The sequence below is a fragment of the Diadema setosum genome, chromosome 9, assembly GCF_964275005.1.
Source record: "Diadema setosum chromosome 9, eeDiaSeto1, whole genome shotgun sequence".
Classification (NCBI taxonomy): domain Eukaryota; kingdom Metazoa; phylum Echinodermata; class Echinoidea; order Diadematoida; family Diadematidae; genus Diadema; species Diadema setosum.
Window position 1 is genome coordinate 9,394,179 of NC_092693.1, and position 18,498 is coordinate 9,412,676.

The following is an 18,498-nucleotide window of genomic DNA, read 5'->3' on the forward strand; positions in this document are numbered from 1 at the left end:
ATTACCCATTCATATATGTGGATTGGGTGAATATTAGTACAACACAGTACTGAAGTTTGATGAAAACAAGACAATCCATTCAATACTATTAAATTAATTCTTAAAGTTTTAGTACCCCCTATTGCTAAAAGACTACAAATTGTACAACAGTTCTTGATGTCACAGTCAGACTACGTACAATATACAAAAAATAGAAAGAGATTTCACAAAATCTCCTTTTTTCATGGAAAGCACAAATTCCCTGATTTGTTGCTGGCATATATTGCCCCCTGCTGTCAAAAAGTCAGGTGCTCTTTAATCATGCTAGAAAATTGAAAATATGTCGAAATCTCTTGATATTTTCTTTGTATCACTGCCCAACTGTGACACTGCAAATTGCTGCAGTCCTCTTTGAATATCCAGAGTTGACAGAACATGGATTTTGCCTAAACTTTTAAAATTCCTAACTTTTGAACGGATCGTCCGAATTCCCTCGAACTTCAGTGATGTGTACTACCAATATTTCTACATTCACTGTATCCACATATGTATTTCGCCTAAATTCCTCATTCACTTTAAAACATGGATGGTAAGTTTATTCACTTTGCATCCATTCCTCATGAGAAGAGAACATCTCATTTTAATAGGCGTACCTCAGTACACAATTTGTCCATACAGTGATTAATATCAAAATTGTTTTCTAACATTTTCAAAGCTCTGTGAATCCAAATGAAGAGCTCACATGCCTTTGCAATATTTCTTGCATGGCACCTCCATGTTTTGCTCTTCTATGTCAACATCAAAGGTTGCTATATGCATCCTGTACCATGGTATTCTTTCTGGGGGAATGACTTTGCTCAAACTCAGTGACATACAAACAACAGATCAGGATAGTTTATGACCAAGGAAACTGGACAGCTACACTGTACATATGAAGAGCAATACCATTGATCGAATGTCAGTACATCATTCTATGCAGTGTTATGCTGTGTGTGCTTGTGTGTGTGCTGTCGTCTCTCTCTCATGAATATAATCATCTACTACACACACACACACATGCACAATGGCTCAAAATTCATTTTTCATATTTTTATGGCAAAAATGTTACCATTTTTATAAATATCATTATCATCATCATCATTCAATGCAAGATTGAGACAGTGGACTGAATTCAAACGGTGGTTTATTTTTAGATCATTGACCAATCACTGATAACACACTGCACACAATTTTGGTTCGCATTGTTGTCCAAAATGAAATTTTTGCTGAAAAAACAAAAACCGTACAGCTCCTTTAAAATCTGCATTGACATGCCTGTGTTGTAACTGTAATATATTTTGTGGTTCAGACATTGTGCATTTTTCACTTCATGCAACTACTGCACAAATGATAATAAAATGTGGAAATATCTATGAAGATATACACCTGTATAACTTCTGTGCAATAACATAGGCGACACAAATGATGAAATTTAAGCAAAGTTCATTGAGACTGGCCCAGTAGACCATGCCCTGTTATGGGCCAACAATTTTTCCATAGCAAAGAAGCTGCATGGATCCAGATTTTGCCTAAATTTCACCACCAAACACACACAACTGAGGCAAATGACAATAAAATGTGGAAAAATCTATAAAGTTGTACACCTGTATAACTTTTGTGCAATAACATAGGTGAAAAAAAAATAATGAAATTTAAAGATGATAAAAGGTTAAAGTACCTTTCATATAACTAACACTGTGAGACTTACTCGCCCCAAAGTGCTCTCATGTCTTAGTAATCATGCAATTAACTGCGACCAGCAGCCCCATATGCATAGCAACCAGCAGCCCCATACGCATAGCGTAATGGGGCTTCGCATTGTAGCATTCAGGATCATGACAGATTTAGTATCGCAGGTAAATATCAACTTAAAATCCAAAAAATTCTTCAATTTGAAGACTTACCAATTAAGTTGAAGTATTGAAAACAGGCTTCAGGCAACATTTGGTTCTGCCAATAGTCCCTTTCTGTTCAAATTGATGACTGAATGTGATTCGGTCGAGAGGACCTTGGGAGAGCTACATACACTGAATACTACAGCCAGTGCATGCGAACACATCACATGCGCACAAATTTCAAATCCATGAATGGATAAGATGTTTGTGTGCGCATGCGCTGGCCGTAGTATTCAGTGTATGTAGCTCTCTCAAGGTCCTCTCGACCGAGTCACATTCAGTCATCAATTCGAACAGAAAGGGACTATTGGCAGAACCAAACGTTGTCCGAAGCCTGTTTTCAATACTTCAACTTAATTGGTAAGTCTTCAAATTGAAGAAATTTTTGGATTTTAAGTTGACATTTACCCGCGATACTAAATCTGTCATGATCCTGAATGCTACAATGCGAAGCCCCATTACGCTATGCGTATGGGGCTGCTGGTCGCAGTTAGCTATGCATATGGGGCAGCACGCTGCTGGTCGCAGTCAGTGGTTTCGTACAATACTACCTCGCCGCCGTACGGCGGCGGCTCTGGTACGAAACCATTATTGCATGATTACTAAGACATGAGAGCACTTTGGGGCGAGTAAGTCTCACAGACAACGTACTTTAACCTGAAACACAAACTAAGACAAGGAAATTCAGGGAAACTTTTGAGGTACCAAAACGTTATCTTTAAGCAAAGTTCATTGAGGCTGGCCCAATAGACCATGCCCTGGTATGGGCCAACAATTTTTCCATAGCAAAGAAGCTGCATGGATCAAGATTTTGCCTAAATCTCACCACCAAACACACACAACTGAGGCAAAATCATATTTCAAGTGTTCAAGTAACAGATTTGTGGAGGGTATGATCCTTGACGCCATAGAGAAATTCTCAAATGACAACACAAAAGTGAGTCTTCTCAAACTGTCAGCATTTACAGCGATTAAAATACAGAAAGGGTATCCTGATTTTGGTTTTAATTATTATTGACAGGAGGTATACTGCTTAACAAAAATAAAAGTTGGAATTTCTAAGAAGAAAAAAAAAAAGCACATTTCTATACTTTTTCAGTCAAATCACCTGATTTTGTGTAATATCCTCTGCTTTTAATTACCCACAACTTTACTCTAAAGGGAGACAGTTTAACAACAGATTGAATGATATGATAATCATTACAATCACACAGGGTCTGAAACCAGGGGGGGGGGGGGTGCTCTCCTGACTTCTCCAAGCCAAGAGGGCCAAACCATCGGTTGGGAAGGAAGCGTCTGTCCATGACACGCTTCTTGCCCATGGCCATGAATAATCATTCTCACATGACAGACTTTGCCAAGGGGATACAACGACACCAACAAAGATAACCACATAGCATGGAGCTTGTAGCTCCATGGGACTAGCAATGCTCGACGCTGAAAGGAAGTTGTACCCTCTTTTGTCCAAACCCTGCCTCCTAATATTCTTTGTCACTTTAGATTTTACTTGTTATTGTTATACATGGCATTGACCACTGGAAATGAACACACAATCAAGTAATGGGCATAGTTTTGACAGGGGAATTGAAAATATTTTATGGCACTATTTCTTTTGTTTTTTTACAATTCTGTCCTGTACTATTGTTATGATTTCCAGCAAGGAACATTATGCCCTTCATGATCATCATGCATGACTTACTATCCAACACAACTTTAATTATCTGACGTTAACATAAAGTTAATCTCTGTTCAAGATACTCTTCTAAGCTTTGGGAAATAAGACCTACAAACTGCAGTTTCAGGATTTATACCCAAAGAATGTACAACTAAATCTGATTTCAGCGTGCTTTGCGAACAAAAAAGCAACAACATACAATGGCAAATTAACATTTCCATGTATGTGAGCTCTGAATGACAATTATTCTAAAGACTTACAGAGAATCGATTAAAACAAAAAAAGAAAAATCATCACTTGTGGAAATGTTGCCCACATATCCATCTGTGTTGTTGTAGCTTACAGAGGTGATAGTCCATCACAAGTCTTTGCATCTTTGCTTTGAAGGGTACAGCCTACAGTCAATGGATGGGCATGCAAGATGATAATCCCTGTGAGACTGACTTTCATTGAAAAATAATAAACTCTGATAAAAACCAAACAAACGAAACAAAAATATACAGGGCTTTAAGCATATTTTGCCAATCGGTGACCCACCCTAATACCAGATGTCTTTTACACAGACAATCGCAATAACCACAGTATGACCTTAGCCTTTCCTGTGAGAATTCAACAGGCATGATGTGGTTAGCATATGGAGCCTATACCATACAGCTACAACTGTAGCTGATACTTGGGCAATGACAATCAAACTCTGAATCTTGTCAGAAAGAGCCGACAATCCTTGAACACGGAGGGAATCATCAGTTTGAGTGCAAACTGCTCATTTTTTTCCCTTTTTGTTCTGTATGTAATGTAGCTTTTGATTGAAAATCATGCTGCTATGATTGTATACGTGGTAGTGTTTTTTACTTTAGAATTATCATTCAATCATTCCACGTACATGTAAGTCTTCAGACAGAGGTATACAAAAATCTCTAAGACCCTAAAAGGTAAGACAGACAATATATAAACTTAGGAAAGTAATCTTTGAGTATATTTTGACAATGAAATATAGGTGAAAGACATTTACATGCAAGAACTTGGCTGTAGTGCAAAAGCTCTGGATTGGAAAAAAAAGAGAAAAAAATCTTTCAAATTGCCAGTATTTTTAATTTTTAAGGTGATATCAGAGCCTTAACCCAGCTCTAGCATCTTCTTTAGACCATGACACTTGAATATTACAAGATTGTTTTTATTTTGTTTTTAAGTGGGACAGTTTTCTACTATTGCATGTTTAGCTAAACTCTAACAAAGCAATTTCAAGCTAGGATCATACTCTTCAAAAGTCTATAGATCTTTACACTACCAACAATGCCCTAAAAGATGTCAGACAATTGACCGAGAGAATTCCAACAAGGCCATTTGACATTGGTGACCTGTAGACAGCAAATACAAGACTTGAATTTTACGATTCAATAGCCTTGATTGATAGAAATGACAGACTATTATCAGTGGCGGTGGCAGTCTCAGACATACAGGAAATGTCATCACTACCAAACAATCTTGTCCTAGCCTTGCCATTTGGATATAGTGCACATCATGTACTTTTATACAAACATGTATCACTTGGTCTTGGACATTGCACCCTGCTGCTTGCATAGTCTGAGCTGATAGGAAGCATCGTGGTGTTGAAAACAAAGTGGCGAAATGACATTTGTCATAAAGAATATCTGTGATGCAGGATTTCACACTATGAATGTACATGTACATGTACATTTAACAATTCCAATGACGACAGCTCCTCATTAGGCGTGTTCACATCAGCCCGATGTTTCGAAATAGCACGCTATTTTCTGACTTGGGAAATTAACCTGATCACGAAATAGCGCGCTATTTGATAATGCGAATACAAATAAGCGCGCTAACTGATCGAAAAAATGTCTCGAGTCCAACTCGGGAAATTTCCGAAATAGCAGGATAATTAATGCGAACTAGCGCGCTATTTGATAATGTTCGGGCTGATGTGAATAGGAAATGAAATAGCGCGCTAATTTGCGATCGCCAAAAATATCTTGAGCTTGGATTTTTATCGGGCTGACGTGAAAACGCCTACTGTATATTATCACCACATACAACGTAAAACATGAATAAAGACATTGTCGTACGAGGGCAGTTGCCAGGTGACTGAATCAAATTCTTAAAATGCAAGGTGCTACATGGATATTCCAAGAATTTGCCTGATTGACCATGGTAAGTGATTATCAAAGTTGGGCATGTGTTTTGGAACAGTGAGAAAAAAAAAAAATGCTTGCCTGAATTGGGCTGGCAAAAAGTTTTAGAGCCACCCTTTTTGTCTTTCACTTGGCCATCTTGACCAAAAAACAATCTTGACCATTCCTTATGAATATTCAAATGAGCAAGTTGATGATGTCATACCCTCACAATTTTTCATGTATGTTTATATACATACAAGTATGAAATTTGGAAAAAATGTTACTTTCAGCTAATACAGGTGCAACTAAAGGCATATTCCCATACCTAAACATAAAATCAGTTTATATTTATTCTCTTATACTGTATTCGCCATATATTTCACGAGTCTAAATTTTCGCGAATCGAGACTTCCTGACGATTTCGCGAGTGGTTAAATTTGCGATCGTGGAGTCCTGTACTGAACGGAGAAATGTGTACGCGTACGTCGCATTCATATCATGATCAGAGTCTATATTTTCGCGTGTTTTTAATTTTGCGAATAGTAGCTGACTCGCAAAATTCGCGAAAATAAAAACCTCGCGAAATATTCGGCGTATACAGTATTGTGTGTGGCTTTTAAAACAAGTTTTATATCTATACAGCTGAAATATGAGATTTTGTCATTTCTGTATGTGAAATGACTGAGAAATTGTGAGAGCATGACATCTTCAACTTGCTGATTTAAATATTCATAACGACTGGTCAAGAAGTGTTTTCCAAAAACTTTCGAAATTGAAAAATGTCATAACTTCCTTATTTCTTATCCGATTTTGATCAGTTTTGCACTGTTCTGCAGGGAATTTTTTTTCTCTTCCTCATGAAATTGACAAAATTTTGGAGTGGATTTCTTCTTTGAGAAATGAATGGTGTAAACTTCTTCTTCTTCCTATATAATGAGGTTGCCTCTTTCTTGAGTACCCGTATTCAGTGCTATTATATCACACAAAGAGGCAAAGAATACTTACTTTGCTCAAAGATGTGGGTGTTTCACTTTTTGCTTTTATTTCTTATGTCAGATACATGAACAATGAACCTTTCCTACAGTCACAATACTTACCATCTGACCAGTTTGCATAGAGCTGCTTACCAGTATAAAAGTGTAGATCCTGCAGTTGTATTCCATTATCAGAACATACCGTAACTTGCTATTGAAAGAGCTTGTTACATATAATAAAATGTACAACATAAAAACATTCTCACCTTCTTGTTGAGTGAATGAAAGACATTGAGCTGCTCATCCTGTTGTGGTTGTAAAATGTGATTTTCAAAGTCAGCCTGGCTGAGAGAGATCCTGGTGAAAACACCAGTTCTCGGTACACAGATCTAGAAATACAAGACAAAGATTGTCAACTATTAAAGGGAAACTCTCAATAACAGAACAACGATAAAATAGTATAAGATCTCTGACATGGATAATAAAGACAAGTGGATCAAACAAAAAGTAGTCCTACATGTATTTCTATCACATACACTGCATTAAACTCATGAAACACCAGCTACAAGTTTTCACTTTAATACAATGGCACACTTGATATCATCAGTGGTTGTATTTTGGTTCAATGTTTCAATAACAGGACTACATACACCAAAAATAAAAGAACATATTATATATTTTCCTCTTTGAGTCATTTTGACTGAAATGTGTTCCTACCTTAACAAGGTTAATCAATGTAATTCCACAGTCAGAGATTTTTGGATAAATTGTTTTGTACACAATGCTTTAGACCTATTCGGTTGTAAAACAGTTGCAAAACATTGTACTTATGTTGGCCAAAACAGGGGGAGGGTGGAGGGGTCCAAAATAAGAAGAAAAGATGATTCAATGGGTTAAGCTATGAGTCAGGTGTGTTGAGCTTTGTCACTGCATATTCTTATTCATACTTGAAGCTCCAAGTTACTGGTGAAATAGATATTAGCATAAGAAAAACAACAACAACAACAACCCAAACCTCACAGGTCTAAAAAATGTTGTTAATACCATGACAATGTGATGAAATACTCTTTACACAGCAAAATCAATGAAGATGTCTATTTGTACCTACTTATATGAAATCTGTGCATTATTAAGAAAAATGCGACATGCACAAATGGACAGGAACCTCATGAATATTCATGAAGTCATTTCAAGTTTCGAAAATGATAGTAGTAATATCATTATTACTATCATTATTATTATCATCATCATCATCATCATTTTTACTGCTAGTTTCTTATCAATGATAATGATGGTAAAAAAGTAAAAATAGAACAGAGAAGATATCAGATCTTTAAAAAGTACATGTGAAGACAATGGAGTAGATCATTACCATGCATCTCTGCTGCGTTGCCTTCTGATACAGATGCTTGTGTTTACTCTGGAGAGTGGTGAAAAACCTGTTCTCTGTGATATCCTCATCATACCCAGCTCTGTCCATCTCATTTTTGAGGGTTGATCACCAGTCTCTTCACATGTCTCACTGTCAAACATAATCAGAGGAAATCAGTTGCACTTGTTATGCCATAAGAAAATGCACTGGGAGAGGCATACTGTGCTGTACAACAAAGTGTTTTGCAAGACAGTCATAAAGAGTAATTGTTCCTTTTAACATAGTAAACTTGCATTTAATACAAATTATATCAGAGTAATAATGATGCACACTCTAAACTTAGCACAATAATTTGCAAGTAGCATACAGTGGCCAGGGTGGGCATTGCTTCTTGCATGATGGGGTGTTACCAACCCACCAACCTATAAATTGTACTTGTCCATTTGCCCATGGAAACTTAAACTCACTATCACAATCAGGCAACCAAAACGATTTGGCACAGTTCACTTGTTCAAAGTATACATGTAAATATTTGGCCCTTGAACACAGAAACATTTGATCAGGTGGGAGAAATATCTTTAAATTGTATTGCCTTTCATGATAACTTATAAATAACTTTCATTGTCATACAGAGCACCTCCAAAAACAGCAAACAGGAGGGCCAACATGCCAACCAGACATCAAATGTTCTCATTTTATCTAGCATAAACTGAGCACACTGCCTGTGCAAATCAGGGGTCGCACTTAACTTTTTTTTTAACTAGCCAGGCGGACTACTTAGAATCAATTTTGACACTGAAGCAATATTTTGGCTAGCCAGACGGACTAGTAACTTCAGAATGTTATGATTTTTAGCTAGTCCGACGTGATTTTGGGTGGCCAATGGCCAGCGGACCATTGCCAATTTCGAACCCTGCAAATGCAAAATATTGTTGCACTTTAACTTCTATAAGTATTGGAACTTGATCTCTACTTTGGACAAGCACTGGTCCTCCCTAGAGAATGTACGCTGTACATGTCCATTGACCCATCATGCACAGCACACTACAGTGTACCATCTCCTTCCTTCACGCTACATTTAGATTCTAGTAATATAGATTCTAGACCTAGAATTTGAGGAAATGTAGCTATGTGGCCATTTAGATCCCATTCAGGCGATTCTCTTACTCATCTGGAGCTACAGGAATTGCATGCATACATACATGGCAAATACTGGATAAAATGGTAATTCCAGACCACACATCTCTACATAATATTGACATTAAATATGTGTGGGAATTTGTAGACTAGCCTCACTGAGCGTTGTTTGGGCTGAAATCACCAAAAATGTGACACAGAAATGTAGACATGCTTAAAAATTCACATTTAACCTCAGATTTAGAAGAAGATGTTGATTTACAATGTTCCACAAGATTTATCACATAAAATTGTTCGAAATGTTCATGTTAGACCTTTTCCCGTACAACTGCCATTTTTTTATTTTGCTTTATCGTCCGCTCAATTCAATATGAATGAGTGCAGTGAATCGTTGTGGGTATGAATAGTGATTCTGGTGCATGAGTAAGATGTGAATGACATTGATTAATACTCCATTACAAAAACGCAATTTTTCACAACGCGAAAGATAACTTTTTGCAGAGCTTAGAGCCAAAAATCAGAGTAAATACTGTAATTCACATGATTTTGCAAAATTCACCATTTTCAGGACTTTGTGAATAGGCCTAAATGGTATTATTTTTGCTTGAAATTTCATCCTAAGACTCTAAGAGCTGAATATGGAATTCAGAGCAACAAAAAATCAGTGTCTGGTATAAATACACTCTCCTACTATACCAGAACACGGTACCCAAGGCAGAGCTAGGCCTACTTTAATATATCAGTAGGGTAACATCCCCAGTATTCGGTCACTTAAGCTTTTTTGCAATATTTTTCAAACTAAATTAAGACATACATACATCATATCTACAGCAATGTATGTGAAATATATCAAATTTCTTTAATCTCAACTTTCATTTTGTTAAATATCTCACAGAATTGCACAAAATCCCGAAATATTTCACCTTGAAAATTCCCCAGTATATGGTCACCGGCACCAGTATTCGGTCACGTGATGTGCGCGTTCAAAGTCAATGCGTGTTCAAGGCAGCTGAAAAATGCGCGCGCGCGCTACCTTGTTGGCGCAAAATTGCATCGGGGACGTTGCGGCGACCATTGGTGACCGAATACTGGGGCCTCGGCACTTGCATTCAACCCTTGTATAACTGTACAGTGGGACACTGTATCGGCACGTATGGAAATTTTGTTTTACTTTTGCGTTTTTGAGGATACCATTACACTCCAAGCTTGCGATAAGCGAAAAATCCCGCGAGAGAACGGCGTATTTCTCGATTTTTAGTTATTTTTCGGCGACCCGTACCCTTAAAACTGGGGCTTATCCGCCCGCGCTTTTGGAAAGTAGCGCCGATTCTGCACTTTTGACGGTAAAATTTGGGATTTTGGATGGATTTTTGGAGGGGGCTAAGACGAGTTTCCTGTTGTGATTGAGTGTGCAAGTATGTGAATTAATGTGATTTGCGTGTGTTGTGACAGTTGAACTTACTGGCTGGTGACTAGTGATAAGTGACCGAATACTGGTGGCCTTACCCTACTGGCAGTGGTACACCAGAGCCAGAGCTAGAGGCAGACGTACCACTACCAGGAAGGAAGAAGATCCCCAGGCCATGTGGTGCAGGGATAACCTAAACTAAACGACAACGTTAGTCAGCAAAGATACACTTGCAGTGCACAGTGCAGTGCATACACTCACGTGACAGTCACACTCAAATGAGAAATAAAGTCACAATATCATGACAATGCCAATGTCAATGATGCATGTGATGGCTTTGACTTTTTTTTCCCCTTCTTTTTGGGTGCAAATTTACACCAGTCAAGTAGGCCAAGGACAACACTAGTCAACCGCCTACACAGGGTCTAACAAAAAAGTGAAATTTACAGTAGGCCTAGGGCCTAACCTTGTTAGTCGGACTTGTGGTATCCAGGGAAAGGGTCTAGGCTAACTAACGTAGTGCCTAACGTTTGGTCTAACGTTAACGTTTAGATGTCTAGAATTTACTGCTGCTAGGACTCGACTCTAGTCTTGTATATTCTAGGTAGAATCTATTTAATTTAGTGTGTCTAGTCGTACTAACACAACTTCAACACTGTGCCTGTGCAGCTGTGTGTATGCACTGAACATGTTGAAGGTGATTGCACTGATAATAATCTGATCGGTCTAAACACATTGCTAAAGTCACAAAGAGTTTAGTGATTCCAAGTCAAGTGACTGGACAGGGCTCACAAGGCCTGGCAGCCGCAGCGCAGTATCCTACTTTCATGACTTTCGCACCTTCGGAATTTTCCTGCAAAGTTCTTACCTGTCTGCACCGTGAACTGTAGTCTACTAAGTGTCACAATACTAGCAAATAATTGTTATTCAGCTAGCAGCTGGGGGAATACCTCCCTGGGCCAAGTGAATGAAGTGATAGTTTTGTACGTGATACGGATAAAGATCTCCTATGTATACTGCATGCGCTGCAAGCTAGCTGCATGCACTGCATTGCTGAATGAAGGGGATTTTTGGTGCGGCCTAGCTGTACAGTGTATGCGGTACGCAATGTATCCCATACATACGTGTAATGTGTGTGCAAATTCGCGTATTCCATCCGTATAATAAGCGCATTCGGTTCATAAAGCAGCTTTTGCCGTATATCTTTAACGTGCACGTTCTGGACATTTATAGCCCAACAGTGGTCGTAAAGGCGCCAAATACTTTTCTTCTGAAGGCACACTGCAGTGGTCATTATCTCGCCTGCGTCGACTGCGACAAAAAACCACGAACAATGACAGCTGATCCAACAATGACGATGCCGTTTCTTTTGCGTTTCGTTTCCATTCTGAAGGAATATGACGCAGTCTCACTCTGGAAGACGTTGAAATATCAAACAGCTATAGATCTTTCATGGTTTGTTTACGCTAATAAGCCAGTTTGGGGTTAGCTCATGGGCACATGGGTACAAATGACCTTTCTTCTTTCTCAGTTGATTAAGCACTCCATTAGTTTCAAATGATAGAAGGCATAGCTTGCCCGACGTAACAATTTATGGAATTCATCAGTCATGTTCAAACAAAGGATGAACTTGCGTAGACTAGGTGACCGGAATGATCCTTCCATTGGCATTTTGGAAAGCATCCATTTCATTATTTTGCACTGAATGTATTAACAATCTCTTTCTATTGATATTGTCATATACCACTTTTGCCGTCAGGTGCATGTGCTGGCAAGCATCACTGATAAGTATCACTTGAATAATCACTACATCACAGATGCTTATCTCAGTGAATTTAAAAACCAACATGTTCTGCTGGTACAGATGACCTTTTTCTGCTCATGCTCAAAGTGGAACCCCGAACTGGCTTAATTAATTGATAAGCGTATATACGCCTATATATATAATTGAAAACGAATCTGATACCATTTCAGCCGCACGTGATAAACAATTTGTAGTTAGGAAAGGATAGTTAGAGAACCACGACTCTTGATTATGTGTTTGTTTATTCGACTTTCTGCTTTGAATACTAGCTGAACTGTCAGGGGCCGCGGAACTTTCTTCTTCTTCTCCTTCTTCTTCTTCTTCTTCTCCTTCTTCTTCTTCTTCTTCTTCTTCTTCTTCTTCTTCTTAATTCTTCTTCTCCTCCTCCTCCTCCCTCCTTCTTCTACTATTCCGCTGTCCAGTATCGAATAATCATTATACCCAATATTGTTCAATAGCCCTAAATGGTTGAGGGGACGACGTCTATTTCGCTTTACACAGTCTCAAGGTACAGATTATATCTACTGTGTCACAAATCTCAGTGCTAAATCTTGATGTGAAAGTATTAATTTCATAGGCCTATACTGGTAATTGAGTATTTTTTTTTTATAAATCATGTTTTCTATAACATTCACAGAAAAAAAAAATACTGTTTTAATTAGTTTTCATACCGCCAGTGTTCATATGCAGAAAGGTCTTGCATGAATACCACGAGGTGCATGATGATGTCACCACCACGAAGGGATGACGAATGACATTACTGGTAAAGCGTTGAGGAATATTCCAAGTTACTAGTACATAAAATGATCACAATTATCACATATTTTCTTATAATTTTCTGCTTTTAAGCACGTTCTATCGCAAATATCTAAAATATGAGAATGAAGTTCACCAGTTTGGGAATCTGAATTCGTCATGTGCATACGATAAAGTATTAATACACTAGCTGTATCAGGTAAGTTCGTCGTTGAGAGATTGGAGGAGTCTGCGCCTTTGAATGCTTCAAACATGCAGAATGATGTATGGCGCTAATGCTGTCGATCATCATTATCTGTATTTTTGTTTCTCTGCTTAAAAACTTCAATAATAATTTAAAGCAATGTATTAACTTCAAGATTCTTCAAATTCAAATTCAAATTCAAATTCAAATTCAAACTTTATTTTCACTTTTTCTTTCCAACAGAATGTACAAGAAACAATATTATGAGTTTGACATGGGAGTAACAAAATATACATAACCAGACAGACTTAACAAAATGTACATGTCTACATGATCAGTTCTTCTTGTTTACCGTACATTGCACAAATTTGCCCCTGTCTACTTTCAAAATACTCTTCATCTTCACCAACCACCACGTAATCTCCGTTCGTCAAACTCGCTAAAATTACAGGTACCTCGAATCAAGCATAATTGGGGGGATCGGGCTTTTTCATATAATTATGGGCCCAAAACTATGGAATGGCCTACCAAAATCTCTTAGAGAAGCATCTTCCATTGATGGTTTCAAAAAGAATCTCAAGACATATATTTTCAATTTAATTTGACAATATTGTATACCTGTATGTATAGTACATGTGTTATACGTATATAAGCCTATTGTTTGTTGGTTTATTGTCTTATTATTTTTGTGATATACTGTTGTAACGTGACACAATAATGTACTCTGTTCTATAGCGCCTTGAGTATCTTTTTTAGGTGGAAATGTGCGCTTTATAAGAGTCACACTATTATTATTATTATTATTATTATTATTATTATTATTATTATTATTATTATTATTATTATTACTGGTATCTCTATCTTCACAAGATATCTCTTGGAGATTAATATCACGTCAAGTTCCATCCTGGAACCTTAGACTTCCAGTACTTTTCTCAGGATTCGTGCCGTCCCCAGCAATGCTGCTTTTTGGAGCGTTTGCACTCGATCTGGCACACCAACATCGTCCAAGTGCCGTCGCAGCTGCTTTGGCGTTGTTCCGAGTGCTCCAACGACAATAGGGATCACCTTCGTTCTCATATTCCACAGACGGCGAAGCTCTCTGGCAAGGTCTTGGTACTTCTCTATCTTTTCCTTCTCCTTCTCGGCTACTCTGCTGTCTCCCGGTACCGCGACATCGACGATTGTGCACATCTGTCGAGCCCTTTCTACGACGATGATATCCGGACGCCTGTGCTGGATGACATTGTCAGTTTGAACATCGAAATCCCACAGGATTTTAACTTGATCATTTTCAGAAACTTTCTGTGGTTCGTGCATATACCATTTGCTCTCACATGGTATTTCATGTTTTCTGCAAAGTTCCCAGTGAAGGACTTGTGCCAGTTTGTCATGTCGTCTTTTGTACTCCTTTTGCGCCAATTTACTACAGCCACATACGATATGTTGCACTGTCTCGTCTCTTTCTCGGCATATCCTGCATGTGGCATCAACATCTCTCTTCTGTATCTTGGCTTTCAGAGCATTTGTTGACAGTGCTTGCTCTTGGGCAGCGATGATCAGTCCTTCTGTCTCCTTCTTCAGTTCTCCTTTCTTCAGCCATAACCATGTGTCATTACTGCTGATGTTCTCCGTCTCTCTGCAAAACTGCCCGTGCAGCTGCTTTTCTCTCCACTTTGCAGATCTTTCTGTTCGTTTCTGGCTTTTGAAAGTAAGTGGATCAATGGCGTTTACATTATTTCCACTTTCAACCAGAACGGCTCGAAGGAGTTTTTCCTCACTGCTGTTAATGTAATTGTTGAGGCTGATTTGCTCCATTTCAACGCAATCTGACGCACTCACGAGCCCTCGGCCTCCTTCTTTCCTTGGCAGGTACAACCTGTCGACATCAGCACTCATTTGGTGGGTTTTGTAGATCGAGAGCATCTTTCTTGTCTTCCGATCCATACCAGCCAGTTCCGCCTTCGTCCATTCGACCACTCCTCCTGTGTATCTCAAAACTGCTACCGCCCAGGTGTTTAGAGCTGTGATCACGTGTCCGCCATTTAAGTGTGATTTTAGTACACTTTTTACACGTGAGAAGTACTCCTTCGTCACAGACACTTTGATAGCATTGTTCGAGACATCATCAGATTCCAACACTCCGAGGTATTTGTAATTCTCTCCTTCCTCCAAACTCTGTAGTATTCTTCCATCGGGGAGTGGTATTCCTGCACTCTTCACTCGTCTCCCTCTCTTCATAACCAGGGTAGCGCACTTGTTGATGCCGAAGTCCATGCCGATGTCTTTGCTGACCAGACGAACCGTTTGAACTAGCTTGTCGCACTGCTTCTCGTCTTTACAAAAGAGCTTAAGGTCGTCCATGAACAGCAGATGATTGAGGGAGCCATGATTTCCTCCGAGGTCATAACCGGCCGATACATTTCGTAGAACGCTTTATTATTATAAACGCTTTATTATTATTATTATTATTATTATTATTATTATTATTATTATTATTATTATTATTATTATTATTATTATTATTATTATTATTATTATTATTAATATTACTATTATTATATTATTATCAATAAAACAGCAACAGTGGGTTCGTTCTATCGAACTTCCCTGTCGAAATTCTAAGGACAAGTCCGTATAGGCGCTATCTGCTATCAAGAAGTATAATAGGGATGGTCTGCACAAATTTCTCAGCGTCCACCATCCGCGAAGAAAGTTATAATCCCTAGGTATATTCCAGACTCCACCGCTGCAGAATCCCCAAGCAGAAAAGCAAACTATGACAGATATTTTCCTAACTGAAAAAAAAAGATGGTCTTTATACACAACAATAATACAATAACAAGAAAATCAGGGCGATTTTTATGAAAGAAATACAATGGTAATTGGGATCATCATCTGCTATATACAATCATCAATTCTTAAATAAACAACAACAATAAATTCTTAGCGGGGTTTGAAATAACAAAAAAAAAATGTGCTGTTTTAGGGTTGCTTTCTTTGAACACATTAAAAAGGAGATATAGGATAAATTACTGAAGCCTATATCCTTCATTTTTCTCAGTGAAATCATTTTCTACATGCATGCATGCATGACATATTTGTATGATATAGTATAATGGGAGTGACTTAAAGGGATCTCGAAATTATATCATAGAAGTTTGCTTTGAATACTTCTTGCATTTTCGTCTTCAGTAGCGGATCCAGAGGGGGCGCACCGGGCGCGCGCCCCCTCTTTATTGTTAAAACAAAGGAAATAAAAGAATAAAATGAGATGAAACCCGGAAGTACCACCAGATATATTGTTTGCGCCTCCCCCCCCCCCTTTTTTTTTAACGGAATTCCTGGATCAGCCCTTGGTCTTGTTCGCATAATAGGCCTGCACCGCACAAAGTGACTATCAATTGCAATAGCAACGCTTATATGTCGCACACATTCACGCAAAATTTATCCAGCAACTACCAGTAATAATTTTCCCCTTCTCTTTCGATTTAAACAATGATGCTACACCGCATATACTTTCAAACTATTTGGAGATTTTGTCCCGTCTGCAGTTCATTGGTATCACCTCATATTGCATAATTTCTTGTTCTCGCACGGTCATCATTAGCCCCTATGTATAGGCCTATTCATTTTATTTATTTTCATATCGCTAATGTATCAGCACGGGTTGGGGAATTGGAATTTTGTTTTTCTTTCTGATTGTTTGTTTGTTCGTTTGTGGGGTTGTTTTTTGTTTGTTTGTTTTTAGGGGGAGGACTCACCCCAGGGTCAACGGTGACCCCCTCCCCGATTAGACGGGAAAAATGTAAGGTTGGAACCTTCGCAATGTCATATCCGAGCATAATTGTTTTGTTTATCTTTTTAAAGACTTTTTTTTTCGATTTTTTCGACTTCTCCCCAATTTCTTTTTAATTTCATTTTTTTCCATCGAAAATACGAAAATGAAATTGAAATTGAATGGGGGGGGGGGGAGGGAGGGGTGCAGCAGCTCTCCCCTTCCGTTCCCCTGATTAAAGGGATCGTACAGTTTTGGTTGAGACCTAATTTCAGGTTTCTAACATTTTTTTTTTTTTTTTGGTGTAATAATGAGAAACCTCTTATGAAATCTTAAAGAGCATGTAATTCCATGAGGAATTCAACGTTTATTTGATGAAAATTGGTTTTGAAATGGCTGAGATATCCAAAAAAGAGCGATTCTAATGAAGTGTGGGACCCACACTTTATTACGATCGCTTTGTTTTACTTTGTTTTTGGATGTTTCAGTCATTCCAAACCCGATTTTCATCAAATAAACTTTGAATTCCTCTTAAAATGGTATGCTCTGTACTATATCATAAGTGTTTTCTTGGTATCTCACAAAAAGTTAAAAGCCCAGTTCTCATCTCCACCAATACCTACACTCAACAAGCTTTGCTTTTTAGTAGGTTCCATCGTATTTCTCTTCGCATCCTTTACTTTGATTGAAAATGACACATCGACCGTTATGTATTACTTTTGTATTCCTATTTCGTCATGTATATATCCAAGCTGGACATTCTGTATTATATTTTGTTATATACCATGTATTTTCCATCGAGAAATACGAAAATAAATTGAAATTGAAATTGAAAATACTGCACCATCCCGGTTAATAGATGATAATGTATTGAAATTAATGAGATGGGGATTGAGATTTTCCAATGTCTTTTCGTTTATGATTCTTTTTTTTTAGGTAATGGAATATGGAATATGGAGAGACATAATAAGATTCTAAGACCAAGAGGAATTCAAAATTTATTAAATGAAAATTGGTTATGAAATGGCTAAGATATCCCAATCAAAATGATCTTTTTAAAAAGGTGGGACCCACCTTTTATTAGGAGTGCTCTGTTTTACTTTGTTTTGGATATCTCAGCCATTTCCAAACCAATTTTCAGCAAATAATGAATTCCTCTTAGATGGATTGTATATGCTTTACAACTTTTTCTTAAGTGGTTTCTATCTCGCAAAAAGTTAAGGTTCTCGTCAACCAATACTATAGCATCCCTATAGGTGTGTTCTATAAATGAGAAGTCGATCGTTTCTGTAAATCTCTCTTGGGATTTGATTCTTGAGCAAATTCAGTTTTCTGCTTGAAAGCTTTTTCCCCTTTGCTCGT

The 18,498-nt window shown here is 38.0% G+C and overlaps 2 protein-coding genes across 2 annotated transcripts in view; both read right to left on the reverse strand.

Annotated features, from left to right (window-relative positions):
- The window catches only part of LOC140232944 (ankyrin repeat domain-containing protein 27-like), a 40,676-nt gene extending 29,078 nt beyond the window's left edge, over positions 1-11,598 (reverse strand). Inside the window, exons 1-3 of the mRNA XM_072313053.1 lie at positions 11,483-11,598; positions 8,070-8,219; positions 6,964-7,086 (exon numbers count right to left, since the gene is read on the reverse strand). Coding sequence (XP_072169154.1) covers positions 6,964-7,086; positions 8,070-8,177 — 231 coding nt within the window. The 5' untranslated portion in view covers positions 8,178-8,219; positions 11,483-11,598. The remainder of the gene's footprint in view (positions 1-6,963; positions 7,087-8,069; positions 8,220-11,482) is intronic.
- A 2,675-nt stretch (positions 11,599-14,273) lies between these two features.
- LOC140232823 (uncharacterized) lies at positions 14,274-15,722 on the reverse strand. Its single transcript, XM_072312938.1, has one exon. It carries the CDS (start codon positions 15,720-15,722, stop codon positions 14,274-14,276), a length of 1,449 nt encoding a protein of 482 aa, XP_072169039.1.
- Positions 15,723-18,498: the final 2,776 nt, after the last annotated feature.